Source organism: Gorilla gorilla, chromosome X (genome assembly GCF_029281585.2).
Source record: "Gorilla gorilla gorilla isolate KB3781 chromosome X, NHGRI_mGorGor1-v2.1_pri, whole genome shotgun sequence".
In the NCBI taxonomy this organism is placed as follows: domain Eukaryota; kingdom Metazoa; phylum Chordata; class Mammalia; order Primates; family Hominidae; genus Gorilla; species Gorilla gorilla.
In genome coordinates this window covers 145466353-145489562 of record NC_073247.2, presented here as the reverse complement: position 1 = coordinate 145489562, position 23210 = coordinate 145466353, and the positions used below count along the sequence as shown (strand labels likewise).

General features: G+C 37.6%; 1 protein-coding gene across 1 annotated transcript in view; it reads left to right on the top strand.

Moving 5' to 3' along the window:
- Positions 1–23210, top strand: part of GPC3 (glypican 3) — a 452688-nt gene that overhangs the window by 264815 nt on the left and 164663 nt on the right. The window contains exon 4 of the mRNA XM_019019454.4: positions 20571–20704. Within this exon, the coding sequence (XP_018874999.1) occupies positions 20571–20704 (134 nt within the window). The remainder of the gene's footprint in view (positions 1–20570; positions 20705–23210) is intronic.

The following is a 23210-nucleotide window of genomic DNA, read 5'->3' as shown; positions in this document are numbered from 1 at the left end:
GGTTTAATGGACTTACAGTTCCATGTGGCTGGAGAAGCCTCACAATCATAGCAGAAGGAAAGGAGGAGCAAGTCACATCTTACATGGATGGCGGCAGGCAAAAAGAGAGAGCTTGTACAGAGGAACTCCTCTTTATAAAACCATTGGATCTCATAAGACTTATTCACTATCAGGAGAACAGCATGGGAAAGACTTGCCCCCCATGATTCAATTACCTCCCACCAGGGCCCTCCCACAACATGTGGGAATTCAAGATAAGATTTTGGTGGGGACACAGCGAAACCATATCAGGCATTTAGGTTGGTTCCATATTTTTGCAATTGCAAATTATGCTGCTATAGACGTGTGTACAAGTGTCTTTTTCATATATTGGATAGATACCCAGTAGTGGGATTGCTGGATCAAATGGTAGTTCTGTAAGGAATCTCCATACTGTTTTCCATAGTGGCTGTACTAGTTTACATTCCCACCAGCAGTGTAGAAGTGTTCCCTTTTCACCACATCTACACCAACATCTATTATTTTTTTATTTTTAAATTATGGCCATTCTTGCAGGAGTAAGGTGGTATCTCATTGTGGTTTTAATTTGCATTTCTCTGATATAATGTTGAGCATTTTTTCATATGTTTGTTGGCCATTTGTTTGTCTTCTTTTGAGAATTGTCTATTCATGTCCTTTGCCCACCTTTTGATGGGACTATTTGTTTTTTCTTTCTGATTTGAGTTCCTTGTAGATTCTGGATGTTAGTCCTTTGTTGAATGCAGAGTTTGCAAATATTTTCTCCCACTCTGTGGGTTGTCTATTTATTCTGCTGATTATTTATTTTGCTATACAGAAGCTTTTTAGTTTAATTAGGTCCCATTTATTTATTTTGTTTAAAGTCCTCTTTAATATAGGCATTTACAGCCATAAATTTCTTTTTTTAATTTATTTTTTTTATTATACTTTAAGTTTTAGGGTACATGTGCACATTGTGCAGGCTAGTTACATATGTATACATGTGCCATGCTGGTGCACTGCACCCACTAACTCGTCATCTAGTGGGCGAAGGACATGAACAGACACTTCTCAAAAGACATTTATGCAGCCAAAAAACACATGAAAAAATACAGCCATAAATTTCTAAGCACTGCCTTCTCTACATATGATAATTTTTGTTAAGTTGTGTTTTCATTTTAATTTACCTCATAGGGTTTTCTAATTTCCCTTATCATTTCATCTTTGGCCCATTGGTTATTTAGGAGTATGTATGTTTAATTTCCACATATTCGTGAATTTCCCAAATTTTCTTCTGTTATTGTTTTCTAATTTTATTCCATTGTGGTCAGAAAATGTATGATTTCAAACTTTTTAAATTTGAGACTCGTTTTGTGGCCCAACATGTACCCTGTACTGAAGAACGTTCCACGTGTAGTAGAGAATTGTGTTATACCACTGTTGTATGGAGTGTTCTATAGATGTCTGTTTGATCTAGTTGGCTCATAGTGTTGTTAAAATCTTCCATTTCCTTTATATTCTGCCTAGTTGTTTGAACTATCCATTATTGAAAGTGGGGAATTGGAGACTCCAAATATTGTTTTTGTATGATCTATTTCTCCCTTCAATTCTGGTAGTTTTACTTCATATATTTTGGGCTCATATACATATATGTTGATAATTATTCTATCTTCCTGATAGATTGACACATTTATCTTTATAAAATGTGTTTATTTGTCCCTAGTAACAATTTTTGCCTCAAAGTCTGGTATTTTCCCCAACATTAGTACAGCCACTCTTGATGTCTATTGATTCTAGTTGGTATATCTTTTTCTATCCTTTACTTTCAACGTATTTGTGTCTTTGAATCTAAAGTGTGTCTCTTGTAGACAGCATAGACTTGCATCATGTTGGTTTAAATCTATTTTGCCCACCCCTGTCTTCTGATTGTAGTGTTCAATCCATTTGTATTTAATGTAATAAAATGAGTAATAATGAATAAGTAATGAAATAAGGTAAGATTTATATCTGTCATTTTCTACTTGATTTCTAAATGCCTTATGTCTTGTTTCTCAGTTTGTCCAGTATTGCCTTCTTTTGTGTTGAATAGTTATTTTCTAGTGTAATGGTTTTATTCTCCTATCATTTTTAACCATATTTTTAAAGTTATTTTCTTAGGGGTTGCCCTGGAAATTGCAACTAACATTTTATAACAATCTAATTTGGATTAATACCAACTTGATTTTAATAGCATGTAAATCCCTTTTTTTCTGTAAAGCTTAATTCCCTTCCCCCTTCTTGTGCTGTTACTGTCATACAAATTACATTTTCAAACATTGTATTCCGATCAACACAGATTTATAATTATTGCTTATGCGGTTGTGTTTTAAATCAGATAGGTGGAAAAAAGAGTTATAACCAAAAATATATTTATACTGTTTTCCATATTAACCTATATAGTAAACTTTGTGGATGTTTCTTCTTTCTTTCTTTTTTTTTCTAGAGACAGGGTCTCACTCTGTTGCCCAGGCTGGAGGGCAGTGGCACAATCATGGCTCACTGCAGCTTCCACCTCCTGGTATCAAGCAATCCTTCCACCTCAGCCTTATTTCTTTGTGTGAATTACGTTACAGGATGCATACTGAAGGACTCCTTCTAGTGTTCCTTGTGGTATATATTTGCTAGTGATAAGCTCTCTCAATTTTTCTTTATCTGGGAATGCCTTAATTTCACTTTCATTTTTCATGTATACTTCTGATGATCATAGAGTTCTTGGGTGATGTTTTTTTCCTTTCAGTGCTTTGAATATATCATCCTGTAGCAGGACAAGCCACAGACAAAACCCCTCAGACACCGAGTTAAAGAAGGAGGGGCTTTATTCAGCCAGGAGCTTCGGCAAGACTCACGTCTCCAACAACCAAGCTTCCCGAGTGAGCAATTCCAGTCCCTTTTAAGGGCTCACAACTCTAAGGGGGTCCTCGTGAGAGGGTTGTGATCGATTGAGCAAGCAGGGGGTGCGTGACTGGGGGCTTCATGCACTGGTAATTAGAACGGAACAGAACAGGACAGGGATTTTCACAGTGCTTTTCTATATAATGTCTGTAATCTATAGATAACATAACCGATTAGGTCAGAGGTCGATCTTTAACTACCAGGCCCAGGGTGTGGTACCAGGCTGTCTGCTTGTGGATTTCATTTCTGCCTTTTAACTTTTACTTCTTCTTTCTTTGGAGGCAGAAATTGGGCATAAGACAATATGAGGGGTGGTCTCCTCCCTTAATCCCATTGCCTTCTTGTGTTTCTACTTTCTGAAGAGAAAGCAACTATAGCCAGGTGCGGTGGCTCATACCTGTAATCTCAGCATTTTGGGAAGCTGAGGTGGGCAGATCACTTGATGCCACGAGTTTGAGACCAGCCTGGCCAACGTGGTGAAACCCCGTCTCTACCAAAAATACAAAAATTAGCCGATCTTGGTGGCATGTGCCTTGTAATTCCAGCTACTCGTGAGGCTGAGGCACAAGAATCACTTGAACCCTGGAGGAAGAGGTTGCAATGACTTGAGATCACGCCACTGCCCTCCAGCCTGGGCAACAGAGCAAGATATTGTCTCAAAAAATTAAAAAACAAGAAAAAAAAGCAACTGTTAATCTTATTGAGGGCCCTTTGAATGCAATGAATTACTTATCTCTTGCTGCTTTCAAGATTATCTTTGTCTTTTGACATTTTGATTATTATGTGTCTACTTGGAATTCACTGAGTTTCTTGGATGTGTGGATTAATGTTTTGCATCAAATTTGGGAAGCTTTTAGCCATTATTTCTTCAAGTACTCTTTCTGCCTTTTTCTTTCTCTCTTCTCTCTCTGAAACTTCCATTATATGTATGTTGGTACACTTACTGGTGTTCCACAGGATTCTGAGGTGCTACTCATTTTCCTTAATTCTTTTTTCTTTGTCTTCCTCAGATAGGAAAATTTAAATTGATCCATATTCAAATGTGATTATTGTTTCTTTTGCATGCTAAAATTTCCTGCTAAGCCCCATTAATGAACTTTTAATTTCAGTTATTACAATTTTCAATTCCAGAATTTCTATTTGGTTCTTCTTAAAAAAAAGTAATTTCTATCTTTTTGCGTATCAAGGCATCATTCTCCTACCGTCTTTTAGTTCTTTAGGCATTGTTTCCTTTAAGTGTTTGAACATATTTAAAATAGCTAATTTAAAGTTTTTTGTCTAATAAAGCCCATATCTGGGCTTCCTGAGAGACAGTGTCTGTTGATTGATTTTTTTCCTGTGGATGGGCCATGCTTTCTTATTTCTTCACATCTCTTGTAATTTTTTTGTCAAAAACTAGATATTTAAAGAATATAATGTAGTATCTCTGGAAATCAGATTCTCCCCTATCCTCAGGCATTGTTGTTGGTGTTTGTTATTGTGGTGGTAGTTCTTATTTCTTTGTAACTTTTCTCAACCAATTCTGTAAAGTCTGTATTCTTTGTCATGTGTAGCCGTTGAAGTCTTTGTTCAGTTAGCTTAGTGGTAGTGAGTTAATGATTGAACAGTGTTTCCCTTAACTTTCTGGAACCAGTAAGTCTCTCAGTCTTTGCTGAAGTGCTCTTTGTGTATGCTGGGCACACCTTTAACATTCAGCCTAGCAGTTGAAGACCCTGCCTTAGCCTTCACTTCCTTGCACAGAACCTCAAGGTCAGTCAAAGGTGAGGGAATAGGGCTTTCTCAGATCTTTCTTGATCTGGAATGCACACAGCCTTATGCTTGAGTGTAACCCACTAGATCCCCAGGAATATGTAGCTTTTATAGCACTTATGGACATCTCATTACCTGGATTTTCCTGAAAATTTTTTGGTTAGCCTATTATTTGCTCTAACTATTGTCCCCTTGCTTCAGGCAGCTACAAAGTAAAATAATTACCTCTAATTGAGTTCAGCAGATGTCTCCAGGGAAAAGGCTTTTGCACGGGTGAGCTCAATATCAGTTCAAATAAAAACAGCCTTGCAAATGGGGTATTTTAGGTAACCATTAGACAGGTCAAATAATTACAGTTTACTGAGTGTAGCTTTGAAAGAACTCCAACCTGTCAGGGTTCTCTAGAGAGACAGAACTAATAGGATAGATGCATATATGAAAGGGAGTTTATTAAGGAGTATTGACTCACACAGTCACAAGATGAAGTCCCACAATAGGCCATCTGCAAGCTGAGGAGCAAGGAAGCCAGTCCAAGTCCCAAAACCTCAAAAGTAGGGAAGCTGACAGTGCAGCCTTCAGTCTGTGGCCAAAGGCCCAAGTGCCCCTGGCAAACCACTGGTGTTAAGTCCAAGAGTCCAAAAGCTGAAGAACTTGGAGTCTGATGTTCAAGGGCAGGAAGCATCCAGCACAGGAGAAAGATGAAGGCCAGAAGACTCAGCTAGTCTAGTGCCTTCCACATTCTTCTGCCTGCTTTATTCTAGTCACACTGACAGCTGATTAAATGGTGCCCACAGAGATTGAGGTTGTGTCTGCCTCTCCCAGTCCACTGACTGAAATGTTAATCTCCTTTGGCAACACCCTCACAGACACACCCAGGAACAATACTTTGCACCCTTCAATCTAATCAAGTTGACATTCAATATTAACCATCACGAACCCCACTCTGCTCCCTCCAGTGGCTGCCAGGATGCTAGATTTCACCATGAATGTGGGCTGTTAGTTTTCAAAAGTACTTCAGAACTGGAGAGGAGGAATGAGAATAGGGAAGTTAAAATGCCACAACGCTCACTGTTCCTACCGACATTCAGCCATTTTCTTGAATAAATGCTTCTCGGATTGCTGCAAATACTTTTATTAAATTCCAGAGCTCCAAAGAAGTTGGTTCTGAATGTTTTTGCCAATTTTCTCATTGCTTTTATGGAGGAGCACTTAAAACACTGTCCAGCACATAGTAGGTGATGAATTAATATGTTATTCATTAATGCCATTTTATTTATTTATAAATAATTTAATTTATAATGTACTTATAAATGATTATTTTCAGATTATTTTGGATGTTAGTGTAGAGCAGAGATTATGGTATCAGGACCCTTTACATTCTTAAAAGCTATACAGGACCCCAAAGAGATGTCGATGGAGTTATATCTATTGTTATTTGCTGTATTAGACATTAAAACTAGGAATATTAAAAGTATTTACTTACTAATTCATTTAAAGTTAATAATAAAGGAATCAGACACTCATATGTGTTTTTTCAAGATATGCTTTCCAAAATAAAATACTTTAGTGGGAAGAATAGCATTGTTTTACATTTTTGCAAATCTCTTTAATTTTTTCCTTAATGGTAGACAGCTGGATTCTCGTATCTTCTTCTGCACTCAATCTGGTTTGACTGAGGAAAATTTGGTCTCACAAATATATACAGTTGGAAGAAGAACTGTGTCCTAATACCCTTTTTTGACAATTAGGGATATTTTCTCTGATACTGTACAAGAAGTTGGCAAGTGATAGTTTCTTAAAGGTTAGTTACAATATGGAAGCTGCAAACGTATCAATTGACTTTTCATTTTCTGTTATGTTAAAATCTATCTTACACTTTGGGTGAATTATTAGTCATTGTGTGATTTTTGCATTATGATGCCTTGGTCATTTGAAAAATTTTGGCTCACTGAGTTATGCCGATTTTCCAAATATTAACACACTTCATTATATAACGTCAAAACTCATATTCATTAGTGTCACCTCTGTTATCATCAGAAAAGCCTTCAGGTATTGGGAAGCTGTCAAGTTTCATAGTAGAAGATAACAAGTTTTCCCAAATTCTAATTTTCGCCTGAAAGTGCAAATTCTATCATTGGCTGTGAACACTGTCAGTTGTTTTCCTTGAAATAACAGGCTTGCTTTGTTCATTTCCAAGAAAATGCCTACAAAATACTTGAGTTTGAATAAGAGTTTGTCTGTCAGTTTTTCTTTCAAGTAAAAATAGTGTTACATTTAAAAAGTGTTTAGTTCATCTCACAAGTCAATCACACTTGTGCTTTTCCTCTAGATGACCATCATACTTTAGTATGTACCAGAAGTACTTTATGCATACTTCCCATTTCATCACACATAATATCAAAAAAGACATGTAGTCAAGGGTGAAGATTTGATGAAATTAACTTTTACTGCCTCTTCAAGTATATTCTTAAGTGAAACTAGCTTTTTTAAAAATGTGTGTGCTTGGCAGTGAAAACTACAATGACTGCTATTGCAGTTTGGTGTCACTACCCTGACTCATGATAAGGTGCAAGCAGTTTTACCCACCATAGCTTTTGCATCAGTGCAAATGTCATCACATTTGTTTGAGGGAAAACCATGAATTTTAACAATGCTATTTAACATTTTGAATATTTCAGCACCACTCATGGTTTTTTTTCCCAAAGCTTTCACATAATAGATCTTCTTTAATGATTAGTTAGTGCTTAATACTGGATGAATATAAGCAAAACAGCAATTCCACCCCAAATCTGTAGATTTGTCCATTTATAAGGCAAAAACACATTCTGCAGAAGAGACATTAACTAAAGAGGGCTTTATGTTTGCAAATAAACCTTTTATTTGATGAGTTTGTTTCTCCATCATTGGAGAGTGGCATGATTTCTTCTATGACTTTTCACCCAGCAGGCATTCAGCAATGTCAAATCTACAGGGGTTTATTTTTTATTTTTTATTTTTTTTGAGAGGGAGTCTCGCTCTTTTCCCCAGGCTGGAGTGCAGTGGTGTGATCTCAGCTCACCGCAACCTCCACCTCCTGGGTTCAAGCAATTCTCCTGCCTCAGCCTCCCAAGTAGCTGGGATTACAGGTGCCTGCCACCAAGCCTGGCTAATTTTTTTTTTTTTTTTGTATTTTTAGTAGAGACAGGGTTTCACCATGTTGGCCAAGCTGGTTTCAAACTCCTGACCTCAAGTGATCCGCCCACCTCAGCCTCCCAAAGTGCTAGGATTACAAGTGTGAGCCATCATGCCGGCCTCTACAGGGATTTATTAGTTTTTCCACTATTGTGTGTACTTCTACAGCTAATATAATGCAGTAACTTACCCTACAGTATGTTTCAGTGTGTTTTTCGTTTCTATTTGGAAAAGCCATAACAAACACTTTTGACTTTTAAAGAGCTCATAACATTTACTTTAAATGTTTAATTTCATTTTCTTTAAACTCCAAATAATTAATTTCAAGATGACTCTACAATTTAACTTACACTCTAATATCCTATTCCAAAATGTTCTTTTGCATCAGAAAAACAAGATAAATTATGCATGTCTATAAGGTCAAGGAAAAGACAGCTTTTGTTGTATTTTTGTTTCTTAATTACAGTTGTAATCTACAGAGTAGATCCCTCTCTTCCATGAGCCAGAACTCTGTGATAAGTTGTTTTGACATGTTTTTATCAGTTTTAGACATAGACATTGCTGCTGTGGGTTGGTGAAGTAAGTCTTCTAATCTCCCTTTTCAAAGCCAATCATCCATTCTTAAATATCAGAAAAACATGTTGCAAATAAATTTTATCTTATTGTATAATACGTCCAATAAGTTATAGAAAAAATTTAAAATTTATATTCTTCAAAAAATATTTTAAAGTGTTATTGCAAAATAAGACTAAAAAATATATTCACTTCATATATTTTCACATAGATACAAAACTTCTAGATTTCCAAATAACAATTTATTAAATAATAAGAAGGTTACAAAGATTATGGTATGCATAACCTAGATAGCCAGTAAGAGCACTCAGTTCTGGGTATAAGGTAAACTCTGAAAATGCATGTATTTTTACTTGCTCCCTTAGAACATTCTAGAATGCACAGATACATATTTCAGAACAGTGATATCACTTTACATCATGTTGCCGCTTGAAATTTCCCCTGTATACTTGTGAGAGAATAAGAGTAAAAAGGACAAATAAAGTCTTAGTATTATTATGAAAATAGGTTTGCCCTTTAGGACCTACCGAGAGGTCTCAGAGAACTGGAAGGAATGGATTGGAGGAGGTCAAAACTGGAGCTTTGGAGACCAATTAAGAGGCTGTTGGGATGGTCTGTGTGGCAGTGGTTCTCCAACTTGTATGCATCAGAACCCCCTGAAGGGCTTGTTAAAAGCTGGGCTCCACTCCCAGGATTTCTGATTCAGTAGGTCTAAGTCTGGCCCCAAAATGTGCATTTCCAACAAGTGCCCAGATGGTATTGATGCTGCTTATTTTAGGACCATGCTTTGAGAACCACTATGCTAGGGCCTTGCTAATCATCTCAGACTTCACCCCAGATCTATTGAAGATGAAACTCTGTGAATAAGATTTTCAGGTGATTTGTATACACATTAAAGTTTGAGAAGCACTGCTCTAAGAGACAGTTGATGGAATCCTAGACCTAAAGGTAGAGAAAAGTTCACAAATTGAATGGTTATTTATAAGAGACAATAAACAAGACTTCGTGTCTCGATGTAGAGAAGTTAGAGGGAGGGAGAAATCACCAGAAATTCTTTGGTTTCTTCTGGCTTGAGCAATTGAGTAGGAGGTAATTCCTTTTCACTGGGACAAAGGACGCAAGGAGATGAGTATATTTGGGGGAGTGGTATTTGAATTCAGTATTGAGTTGATTTACTACACAAAGTTCTCTTTTAATCTGCACATTAATGGTTTCACGTGGTTAAATAATAATGTCATGAACTCCTGGTGCTGCAAAAGGATTGGTAATGCATAAGAAGTGTTAGGCACACATGCAGGATTCTGCTTTCAGCTCAGACTCCGTTTGTGGCAGATATAAATTAGCAAAATATAAGTCTCTTCTACATAAGGAGCATTTAAAACCTGTCTCCCATCCCTACAGCATTCAGCCTCTCAGACAAAAGTATGTGGGTATGAGACACAGGGTAAACAGCCAGTCACGTACCACCTATTGGTAATTCGAGATTAGAAGAACAGAAGAGGATATTCCAGATATTCCAGAGCAGACCGGACCCAATTGTGTGACTGCCAGACTTGGGCAAATTCCATGTGGTTCCCTTTCAGGGACGTATAGCTACCCATGTTCCTGACCAGCTGAACCAGGATTATGACACACAAAGCAGGCTGCAGAAGGAAGTAGTCCCCACTTAAGAATGAATCAAATTTCTATCTGGTTGGGGGAGACGTTACACTTTCAACCATTGTTTCGCTTGATCTTCACATTACAGCCAGGTCCAGCAGGCATTTTAATTATCTTCATTTTGCAGATGAGGAGGCTGAGTTTCAAGGAAAGTAAATGACTTGTCTAGAGTTACTGAAATGGTACGAGGATGAACTGACACTGGGCCCCAGGTATCCTGACTCCAAATTGTGTGTTCCTTTCACGATAATACCATGCTGTAGTTCAATTTAGCAGCAGGCTGATCTGTAGGACATTTGTTCCTTTTTTGGATTCCAATTTACTTCAAGAACTAACTTGTATGAAATGTTCAAATAATAGCACTTGATTTCTTAAAATTGCTTGATTTATAATACATTACAGATTATTAGTGAGCTTTTATCTTAATGGTCAAGCAATTAACAATGAGTCACAGCAAAATGTCTGAAAGATGAGGAAAGAAAAAAACGCTTACATTGTCACCAGGTCTGTTCATTATCCTCTGTGCTGTATATCAGATCAATCAATAGTTAATTAATAATGATGTTCTTCCTGAAGTACAAGGTTATAAATTAATTTAATGCTCATATGCATATTTTCTGTAGGAAAAGTGAGAGGAAAATGCCTGCCATGCCCATCTCATTGTAAGAAAATGTATGTAATGATTACAAGCATATAATAAGAATGGTTTGCTTAGCCAAATGTTTGTTCATTTCTGTTAATCAGTATTCATTTGAGCTACCTCCATGCAGTTTGTGGAAGCAGTGCAATCAGTTGAGTAGTGTGGCAGATTTAAATCAGTAATAAAAGCCCTGGGGAAATTAACAAGACAAAACATTAACCACAGTCTAAACATTAACATATATTAGCATTTTTATTATACCTGTAGAATTGTTAAATGGGCACGGTTGCTACTATTAAAAAGTTTATGTTGTATATCACATAATTTCAATGTATATATAGTTTTTAAACTTTTAAGATTTAATTAAATGAAATTGTATAGTGGTATGATAGATGATTCAAGAGAATGAACTGAAATTCATCATTTTATTTTAACTGGAAAACTGAAATTCCCACTCAACTCCACCTTCAGCCCCAAGGTGCCACAAAGCGAATGCCACAGGTAATACTCATCCAAAGTAGACAACTAGATCAGAGTTGATAATTAAATTGCATGACTCCCAGAGGAAGTTTTAGTTTTAATTCTTTAGGGTCCTGATGAATCCATCAATGATCCAAGACTAAATTTAAATGGTATTTGGCAACATTTCTCAGAAAAGCACTTTTTTTTCTAAGCTGGATGAACTTTTATTAGCTGAATTCGAGACATTATAATAACACTTCAATTAAGAGAATGATATATTTGCATAAGCACAAACATTTAAATAAACAGAATAGAGTTCAGAAATAGATCCACAAACATGGCCAATTAAGTTTAAAGAAATAAAAAATTGAAGTAACTAAATGAGAAATGATCTTAACAAATTGTACTGAAACAATCTGATAAATATTTGGAAAAACATAATCATTATTTCTTGAGTGTTAAATAACTTGGAAAGTTTGACAAGTTAATCAGATAAACAAATGGATAGCATTCATGACAGATAAACAGAGCATACACATTATTTTTAAATACCAGAGAAAAATATTTAAAGGAAAAGCATTAGGCCTAAAAATGTCATTAACTTTGTGAAAGTAGAAATCCAACAGGTCATATGATTTAAGCACTGTGAAATGAAGTAGAAATGTCAGTGAAAGGGAAATCAACAAGTAATATCTAGCCATGTACAAATTTTATTTAAGATAGATTTATTTAAATAGTTTCAGCTCTTATTACAGATTAGAGGGTACACTTGCAGATTTGTTACATGGGTATATTGTACGACGCTGAGGCTTCGGGTCCCAATGATCCCATCGCCTAGGCCATGAAAACAGCAATCTTTACATCACACAATATACAAAAATTAACACAAAATGGGTTAAATACCTCATCATAAATGTACAAATGATAAAGGTTCTGAAGAAAATATGTCTGTGACATTGCCATATGGAAAGGCTTCTTTGGATGGAAAACAGCATCAATCATAAAGCTGCAAAAATATATAAAATCAGGTTCATCAAAAAATTGTAAAAAGTGTTCTGTGCAAAAGGCACCACTAAGAAAAGTGAAAAACCAGATACTGGGAAGGAGTATTTACAAAACATATATTTGAAAATGAAATGGCAAGATTTGAGTAAACAGTGTAGCTTTATTCACAAAAGCAAAAATGTGGAAACTACCCAAATGTGTAAACATATTTGGTATATTTATTCAGCAATTAAAAGAAAAAAGTACTGGTAAACCACCAACATAGAGTTCCTCAAAGAAAAAATTATCCTGAGCAAAAAAGCAGAAACAAAGACATAAATACCGAATCTATCCATATTTATTTTCTATATTTCTATTCTTTCTTTCTGTTATCAATCTAATCCTAAAAAAGACAGATCTCATCTGTAGTGATTAAAATGTCAGTCACTATAAAATTATGACAATATTTTCTACATTATGAGGTAGTGTTTACACATGTGTATACATTTACAAATCTCATCAAACTACAATTTAGGGATGCATTTTATGTATATTGGGTCTCAAAACATTTAATTAAAAAAAGAGTACGGCAACCAAAAGAGGTAATGTACTGCAGCATAAACTCTGCCCCCCCATTAAAAAATTATCTCGGATAATTAACACACTATTAATTATATTAATTATACTTAATAAGATACATGACATAACCTTTATGTAAAATAACTGCCTATGCTTTCCATCTATTTGCTTACTCTCCATGTATTCTACATCTTATGATTCTTATTTTCAGAACTTCTCTACTGAAGTGACTCATGTCATCATTATCAGTCATCTAAATTTGCTAAACACAGTACATACTAGGTCCTCATCTTGCTGAATCTCTCATTGTTGTTAAACCCAGAATATTGATCTGGGTTTTCTCCCTTTGGATGTTTTAATTACACTGGTGTTACATAAGGACAGGATTCTCCTACAAAATATTAAATATATGTTTCAGAAACATAAAAACATCACAGTTTCAAATAACTTTTTTTTGGATTCAGGGAGTACATGTGCAGGTTTGTCATATGGGTATATTGTGTGATGCTGAGGTTTGGGGTATGGATGGTCCCATCACCCAGGTAGTGAGCATAGTACCCAATAGATAGTTTTTTAGCCCATGCCCCTTTTCCTCCTTCTGCCCTCTTGTAGTTCCCAGTGTCTGTGATTCCCATCTTTATGTTCATTAGTGTATTCAACATTTAGCTCCCACTAATAAGTGAGAACGTGCAGTATTTGATTTTCTGTCCCGGCATTACTTTGCTTAGGAAAATAGCCTCCAGCTGCATCCATGTTGCTGCAAGGGGCAATATTTCATGCTTGTTTATGGCTGAGTAGTATTCCATGGTGTATATGTACAACATTTTCTTTATCCAGTCCACCGTTGATGAGCACCTGGGTTGATAGCATGTCTTTGCTATTGTGTATAGTGCTGTGATGAACATATGGGTGCAGGTGTCTTTTTGGTAGAATGATTTGTTTTCCTTTAGCTATATACCCAGTAATGGTATTGTTGAATCAAATGGTAGTTCACCTCTTAGTTCTTTGAGGAATCTCCAAACTCCCCTCCGCAGTGGCTGGACTAATTTACACTCCCACCAGCAGTGTGTAAATGTTCCCCTCTCTCTGCATCCTCACCAGCATCTGTTGTTTTTAGACTATTTAACAAAAGCCATTCTAAATTCTGTGAGATGATATCTCACTGTGATTTTGATTTGCATTTCTCTGATGATTAGTGATGATGAGCATTTTTTCATATCTTTATTGGCCACTTGTATGTCTTCTTTTAAGAAGTGTCTGTTCATGTTCTTTGCCCACTGTTTAATGGGGCTATTTGTTTTTTGCTTGTTGATTTATTTAAGTTCCTTATAGCTTCTGGATATTAGGCTTTTGTCAGATGCATAGTTTGCAAATATTGTCTCCCATTCTGTAGGTTGTCTGTTTACTCCCTTAATAGTTTCTCTTGCTGTGCAGAAGCTCTTTAGTTTAATTAGGTTCCACTTGTCAATTTTTGTTTTTGTTGCAATTGCTTTTGAGGATTTAGCCATAAATGCTTTGCCAAGGGTGATATCAATAGGTGTATTTCCTTGGTTTTCTTCTAGGATTTCTATAGTTCGAAGTCTAATATTTAAGTCTTTAATCTATCCATCTTGAGTTAATTTTTGTATATGGTAAAAGATAGGAGTCCAGTTTCAATCTTTTGCATATGGCTAGCCATTTATCCTAGCACCATTTATTGAATAGGGAGTCAACTTTGCCAAAGATCAGATGGTTAGACATCAGAATTTTTTTAAATGTGGGAATTACCGAAGATTTTGTAGCCAACCCAATAATCTGAATTCTGGAGCCAGGGTCAAGGGACATCCTGCAGGCAACAAGTGGCAAGCTAGACCTACTTGGGAGCCTCCTCTTCCATAGAATTTGACATGCAGTGCTTTCGTATGGTAACTAATTCACTCTTACTTGGCAGACCAAAGAATTTAAATCATCCCACTATTGGCTTACTGCCACTTGAAATACTACCTGAGAGTTAGGTTAAAATTGAATGTCAGTTTTCTGTTGAACAACTTTAGCCATTTCTTGGAATATGTTTAGAGAATTTTTCATCATTATTACTGTCCTCCAATTATAGGTAAGGTGTCCACATAACCACAGACCTGGGCCACACCCAATACTGGGAAGCCCCAGAGCCTATGCCTGTGACAGAAATCCATGACACGGGAAAATCGAAAACAAAAACATAGGTTTTAGAATCAGACAGACCAGCATTCAAGCCCCAGCTCTACCATTTACTAACATTGTGACCTTGCTTTTAAGTTCCCCAACTTTTGTGAGCTTCAGTTTCCTTATATCTAAAAATGGGGCTAATGATACCCATTCTGTGTAATCCCAGTGCTTTGGGAGACCAAGGTGGGCAGATCACTTGAGTCCAGGAGTTCAAGACCAGTCTGGGCAACATGCTGAGATCCCGTGTCTAGCTACATTAGCTAGGCGTGGTGTTGTGTGCCTGTAGTCCCAGCTGCTCAGGAGGCTTAAGTGGGAGGATTACCTGAGCCTGGGGAGATCAAGGCTGCATTGAGCCGTGACCACACCATGGCACTCCAGCCTGGGCAACAGAGCAAGACCCTGTCTCAATAAATAAATAAATAAATAAATAAATAAATAAATAAATAAATAAATAAATAAGTAATACCTGCTCTGTATACCTCAGAGGGTTGTTGGTAGGACTGAGTGAAGAGAATGGAGAATGGATGTAGAAGTTATCTGTGAAGCACTAGGTTGGAATAGGGTATTGTGTAAGAAACGTGAAGTGTTGGTATTGTTGAGAAGCTTTCGATACAGGCTGTCTTTCTCTGTTCTGGAGTGAAAGATCAAATCTGAATTTTTTTGTCACTTGAGAGTTCCCAGAACCAACAGTCAACAGGGGCCTGAGAATGACAGTTAGATTTTAACCAATAGAGTAGCCGCATTTCTTGACATGTTCATTATAGAGTATAGGAGTGAATTGTATCAGATCAAATTTTTGCATGATTTCAGAATCTTTGGTAATAATGGGATTCAGGACACACCACCCCAAAATATGGCACCTTTGCATTTAAGAAAACCTCAAAAACAAGAAAGTCACTCTCACCTTCCCCTCACCCCTTCTCCCATGAAGCAGGTCATAAAACCTAACTGACCCTCTTCTGAAGTATGTCGTAAGACCGTCATGTGGAGGTGCCCACCCTATACCCAGAAGAAAGAAACATCTTTACCTCCAAAGTTACAGGGACACAGAGAAAAATCTGAAGAAACTGCCCTGGCTAAGTTCCCCCAGTTTATTTCCATTCAGTTATAACCTCTTTGTCCAATCACACTTCACCACTCTCCATTTCCTTAACAAACTTAGCATAAAAATCCACAGCTTTCCCCATTTCTTTGGGTCTTCCTTTCTAAAGGATCTTGTGTGACGTAAAACGTATGTTAAACATATTTGTATGGATTTCTCTTTTTAATCTGTCTTTTATTACAGGTGCCTCAGGCATAGGTCAAGAAAATAAAATTTTCCCTGCTCTACAATAACATACTCCATTCAGAAAGTAATTTTCACCTTTTTTTTTTTTAAAGGAAACTGAGAAGAAAATATGGCACTTCAAATATCCTATCTTCTTCCTGTGTATAGGGCTAGACTTACAGGTAGAGTGAAGCTATGGGACCAGGTCACAGTGAAGTCCTGCTGTGGGTGAGAGGTGGAAGTGGGGTGGTAGGCCAGGTTTCCTGATGCCCAGCCTACTGGGCTCTGCATGATCTAGACCAAGCTTGTCCAACCTGCAGCTTGCAGGCTGCATGCAGCCCAAGATGGCTTTGAATGTGGCCCAACATAAATTCATAAACTTTCTTAAAACGTTATGATATTTTTTGGTGATTTTTCTTCTAGCTCATCAGCTATCATTAGTATTTTATGTGTGGCCCAAGACAATTCTTCTTCCAATGTGGCCCAGGGAAGCCAAAAGATTGGACACCCCTGATCTATACCTTGCTGGGTCCCAGCAGTGTATTTTCCTTATGTAGGTACAAGGATGGTGCTTCTGGATCCTGGCAGAAAAGAATGATGCTAAGGTTACTAAAATGTGTTCCTGGCTGGGCACGGTGGCTCACGCCTGTAATCCCAGCACTTTGGGAGGCCAAGGTGGCTGGATCACGAGGTCAGGAGATCAAGACCATCCTAGCTAACACGGTGAAACACTGTCTCTACTAAAAATACCAAAAATTAGCTGGGCGTGGTAGTGGGCACCTGTAGTCCCAGCTACTCAGGAGGCTGAAGCAGGAGAATGGCGTGAACCCAGGAGGCGGAGCTTGCAGTGAGCCGAGATTGCACCACTGCACTCCAGCCTGGGCGACTGAGTGAGACTCTGTCTTAAAAAAAAAACAAAAAAAAAAAACAACAAAAAACATCTTCCTGGCCTGGATATGGTCAGAGGCCCTGCCTTCTTCTTATGTTTCAGGACTTGTAACCCTGCAGAGCACTATTGGTTTCCTTGTCAGAAGTCTAGCACATAAATAAAAACACCTTTAGGAATCATGGTCTATGGAAAACAAAAAGGTTTTATATTCCAGTCTTTTGGTAGAGACACTCACCTATCCAATAAATTCCCTCCAACTAACCAAATTTAAAGGTAGCAGCATCCTTGACTAGATACATTAGTCAGCGAAAGGAAATTGGATTGCACTTCTTATTTAAGAGCCTAAAACTCCTGGGCAGGATACTGATTTCTAAAATGCCACTTGGGAGGCTGGCTTCTTCAGTAAGGGCTGCTGAAGAATAAGACTCAAGTCTCCCAGCATAGCCTGACGTTTCCCAAGTGTGAAGCTGAAAGGACTTCTTTAATGTGAATGCTGCATCTCTTTGTAAGTTATGTTTTCTTTTAGTGTCCACTTCTCAAAATAAGCTCATAATATTCACCTATAGCTCACATAGTGTGGAGGTGAAAGATGTAGGGAGAAGGGCCCAAAGGAGGGAATATATTTGACAAATGCTTTGTATATGAGAAGAATTTGCTTCATGGTAGATTTGTGGAAGAAAATGCAGCCTGTCTGATAAGATGTGGCACATTTCAGATGGAGGAGTAGGGTTATTGGCGGGACACCATTGTTTGCGCCTTACCCCACACAGAGCCTTGGAAAGTTGGCTTGATAATACTATATTGGGTGGCTTGGGAAGAAAGTTCAGACTGCAGAGTGGCGACATTATCATTTGTTCTTAACCTTCCTACTTTTGCCTCAGCTGCACCCCTTTCCAGTAGGTTGGGGTTGGTGAGGGGGGAGGGGGTTAAAAACTTTAAAGTCTTGCTGTGGACCAGTTAGTATTCACTGATACAAAGGGCTGACTTTCAATGGGGAGGGAGATTTCACAGCTGTGGGTTGCAAGTAGACAAGTTACTGTGAAAGATGTGTGAAAGATTTGATTTTGGTGCTGGACTGGGAACAGGTGTAGGTCAAGAGAATGTGTACTGTGCTCTTGAATGTGCTAAGAATACTTTGATCCTACTGAAATAAGTTCTCACATGAATGTTTATTCACAGAATAATAGATATTTATGGAACAAACATCAAGGTTTTGTTCCATGAAATTTTACCTGCATTTTCACAAAGTAAACATGTATATGTCTTCAGACAGAAAGTGGTAATACACAGTCTGCCCTCATTTATTTGGCATCTGCATTATATGCTTTGAAAATGATTGGAACTTAACTCCCCAGTCCAGCTAGGCAGCCCCTGACCTAAAGCACCCTCCCAGACTGCTACTAGTTAAGGCATATTCATGGAATGCACATGCTTCATTTGAAGTTAATATTAGCTCAAGTCACATAGCATTACATAAGCACATCTGAAAAATTCAGTATCATGCATTCCAAAGCCAAATTGAATGTCTTTAAGTGTCTTCGGCTTTTGTTTTATTCCCATTAAGATAAACTATTGAGTATAGCTCATCTGAATATCAAACTATAGATGCTATTCTTTTATAAATGAAGGTGATGCTACTCTGATTCTAGATTTTTTTTCTAATTCGAGAATTTATTTGTATGAAAAGCCTTCCAAAGCTGTATAAATAGATAACTTAGTAAATGCTGTCAGGGCCATCTTGAGAAATCCAGAAGCTGGGATTACCACACAGAGCCCATGGCTTATAAGTAGAGTGCTGAGCTGAGGCTGATAATAGAAGATTCTTTCAATTCACTTCAATTAATTCACCTAACTTAGGCGCACAAAATCCAGTCTGAATAGCGTGGAAATACAAAAGTGACAAACATACAACCCTTCTCCTTGCCAGCTATTTCTAATATTTTTCCTGAAGTTTACAGTCCATATATTCACCTTGGCTACGTTGGATGGCTATGTTTTTGAGGACTGGTAGTTCTTTATATTTTTCTACAATGTAGAATGTAAGCCACTGGAAGGTCAAGCATTATCTGCTAGGGAGGCAATGTCGCATAATCTTTGAAGTCAGATAAATGGGTTCTAAGTCAGACAAGTGAGTCCACTGTTTTTCTGCCTCATGCAAGTCACTTAACTCCCTAAGCCTCAATTTCCTCATCTCTAAAATGGGGATGATAATAGTTGGCATAGTGTCTGGCACAAGGGAGATATATAAGAATGTTAATATTCATATTTCTTTATATGGAAGTTCATTTAGGCTTTTGCTCGAAAGTGAAAAAAGTAGCAAATCTACTAATAATTAAACCAAAAAAATCAAGTAGAATGGAGCTAAGTAAGAAAGATTATGCCATTTTTAAAAAAGTTGCTATATGAGTGTAAAAGAGGTCAGCTTTAGCGAGAGATATCCAATAAATATTTTTGAATGAATGAATGAGAAAAGATGGAAGGAAGAAAGGGAGGAAAGAAGGAGACAGGGAGGAAGGAAGAAAGGGAGACTGTTGAGCACCTATGTTTTTAAAATACTTTTAATCCTGGGCTTATTTAATGATATATGATTCATAGGTGATGACACTGGCTTGCTTATTTATTTATTTATTTATTAGAAACAGGATCTCCCTCTATCACTCAGGCTGGAGTGCAGTGGCACAATCATGGCTCACTGCAGCCTTGACCTCCCAGGCTCAAACGATCCTCCCACCTCAGCCTCCTGAGTAGCTGGGACTACAGGTGTATGCCACCATGCCTGGCTAATTTTTTATTTTTTGCAGAGACTGGGTCTTGCTGTGTTGCCCAGGCTGGCTTTGAACTCCTGGCCACAAGTGATCCTCTTGCCTCAGCCTCCCGAAGTGCTGGAATTACAGGTGTGAGCTGCCTGTCACTGGCTACTGATTGGTTGACTTGCCTTCTTCCCTTGGGTATTTTTAGGAAATCCAGATGAGCAATCACACTTTTTATCAGAGTACCTTAGCTTGGGTCTTATAAAAAAATACTCATAGAAATTGGGACTACTCTGTGCTTGGGAGGCTGCTCTTCTATTAACTGGCTACACAACCCCCATCTTCTGCACCAGTTCTTCCTAAATTTTGCAATTCCCTTTTGTGAACTTCTTCATACGTATTAATACTAAGTGCCATTGAAAGGTATCAATAGCGTGAGGCCTGCATTGACAGTCCTCTCAAATGTATACTTCACTATAGAAAAAAAGCCATTTTTTATCTTAGGAAATCTCTGAATAGGCTGTACTTAGAATGGGGCCCCCATTCCCCGTCTCCAGCCTTCTTTCCACCAATGGTTCTTTGTCTTACAAGCTTATCACCTTTTTTGACTCTAGTCATAGCTTTGTTCTGCTCTTTAAAATTGGGGGAAGAAATTGAAGTGCCTTTCAGAATTTGTTTCTACTATCATATCTGCACAAGTATCATATAATTATATTGCATTTCTTTTTTCAGATTGGCAAGTTATGTGCCCATTCTCAACAACGCCAATATAGATCTGCTTATTATCCTGAAGATCTCTTTATTGACAAGAAAGTATTAAAAGTTGCTCATGTAGAACATGAAGAAACCTTATCCAGCCGAAGAAGGTGAGAGGTTTCTTTTTTCTTTATTCCACAATACAATTAACAATTGTATTTTAAGGTCAAAAACCACTAGAGTGAAACTTCTTAAATACATGTTATTTAGTTCTTCTGAGTAGAGTGCTTGATTAATTAAATTTTATCATCTGTCAATGTTTAAAAAAAGATGATATTATATCCAAGCCATATTTAAATGTAAATTTACTGTTCATAAATATCTAGTACAGCAACATGTGTGGAAAGGACTTCCCTATTCAAGATCTTTTATTGATTAAGCAAAATTGTTTCTGCTTACAATCTGGTCTCACGATTCCTTGGCTTGCTTTGTAGCTTTTCCCATTATTAACAGTGAGTCAGAGTTAAATTCACCAGAGAGAAACTGGTGAGACACATTCATGTGTATACACAGACACTGCACACTTTACACACCTTTAAAAAATGATAAAATGAAGGATCTGGTTCCTGGTTCTTAAAACAACAGTCAAGGGACAAAATCCACGTTTGTTTCTTATTCTCTTCATCCATTCTCCCCTGATCCAGGTTCCCTCTATCCCCATTCTATTTTTTTGATTACAATAAAGGGGTAGAAATTGGATCAAAAGCCCAATACAATTCTAGAAGAACTGCCCTACCTGAAAAGACTGCACATGTAGCCAGCCCTGCCACTGGCTCAAGAATAGCTAGACATGAATTGTTCCTATTGACCTTGAGGGGGTTAGGTGACATTGGCCTATAGATAGAAAATGAAGAAAGGAATTAAATAACATCCCAGATTTGGGCTAAACTATTTCATTCCTCTCATTTTCCTATAGAGGTTTCTGAGATGGTAATTCTTAGCGTGATCTGATACAATTTAGGATGAAAGAAGGTAGTAATGCAGCTTGACAGAGTTCCCCCACTGAAGCATTTCAGAAAGTCCTCATTTCTTCTCTTTTGTTGACTTTCAATCTAATGGATTCCTACTTTCCCTGTAGCAGCTATTTTAAAATGTGATTCCAGGACTGCTGGCAGTCCCAGTGACGCTTTCAGGGCACCTATGAGATGTTCTTTTTGCTAATTACGTATTTGTGTGAAGCTGGATATTGTTCATATACTTCAACCAAAACAATTTATTGCAACATATGAAATGCAGCAGTCAATAGGAGAATCTACCTATCCCCTATCAAGCCAGACAGTAGAGACAGCTTGCAAAAATGAAAAATGATACCATTTTTCTCACTGTTGTCATAAAATGTTATTAATATTTATATTAACATGTAATGGGTCCACAATTGCTAGTTTCAAATTAATAATAAATTTAAAAATTTTAAAAATTTCTAAAACAGTAAATATCGATAAATATATATCATACAAACAAAAGCTCTTTGGGATCCTGAGGCTGCAGTCATTCAAAATGTTGATGGAGTCTGGAGGACCAACTTCCAAAGTGGCTCACTTACAAGTGTAATAAGTTAGTGCTGGTTGTTGGAAGGAGGTCTCAGTTCCTCACCGTATGGACCATATGAGTAGCCTCAGGACATGGCAGCTGGCTACCCCACAATAAGTGATCCATGGAAGAGAGCAAGGAGAAAGCTATAGTGTCTTTTATGGCCTAGTCTTTGAAGTGACACACCATCAGTTTGGGCATATTTGATTTGTCAGAAGTGAGCCACTAATTCTTTGTGGTTTTTTGTTTTGTTTTGTTTTTTGAGACAGAGTCTTGCTCTGTCACCCAGGCTGGAGTGCAATGGCACCATCTCAGCTCACTGCAACCTCCACCTCCTGGGTTCAAGCAATTCTCCTGCCTCAGCCTCCTGAGTAGCTGGGATTACAGGCGCCCACCACCATGCCTGGCTAATTTTTGTATTTTTAGTAGAGACAGGGTTTCACCATGCTGGCCAGGCTGGTCTCAAACTCTTGACCTCAGGTGATCCACCTGCCTCAGCCTCCCAAAATGCTGGGATTACAGGCATGAGCCACTGCACCCAGCCAGTGAGCCACTAATTCTAATCCACACTCAAGGAGAGGGAGGAAATTAAGCTCCACCTCTTGAAGGGAGGAAAATCAAGGCGTTTGTGGATGTATTTCAAAACTACTTCAGGACTCCCAACATCAAAATGTTTGAGAGCCATTCTGCTATAGCATAGGGGTTCTTTGGAAAATTTTTGTCTTTTAGGCCATTTATTAAGGCCCTCTTTTGCACCTGCCTGTCCTTTGTCCATTTTTCTCCTTTGCATTTACTCTTGGACTGAACCACCTTAGGAATAAACTTCAGTTCATCTAAGGCATTGACCTTTAACTAGTGGCAACCCCTTCCATATTTGACTGAAGTGAAGATGATAGATAGATAGATAGATAGATAGATAGATAGATAGATAGATAGATAGAAAATCCTCACTTAACTGTGTCTGTAAGTTCTTAAAAACTGCAATTTTAAGCAAAACAACATATAACAAAACCAATTTTTTCCTCATCACCATTATAACAAAACGATGTTGAATGAAACCACGTTATTCGAGGACCTGCTGTACAT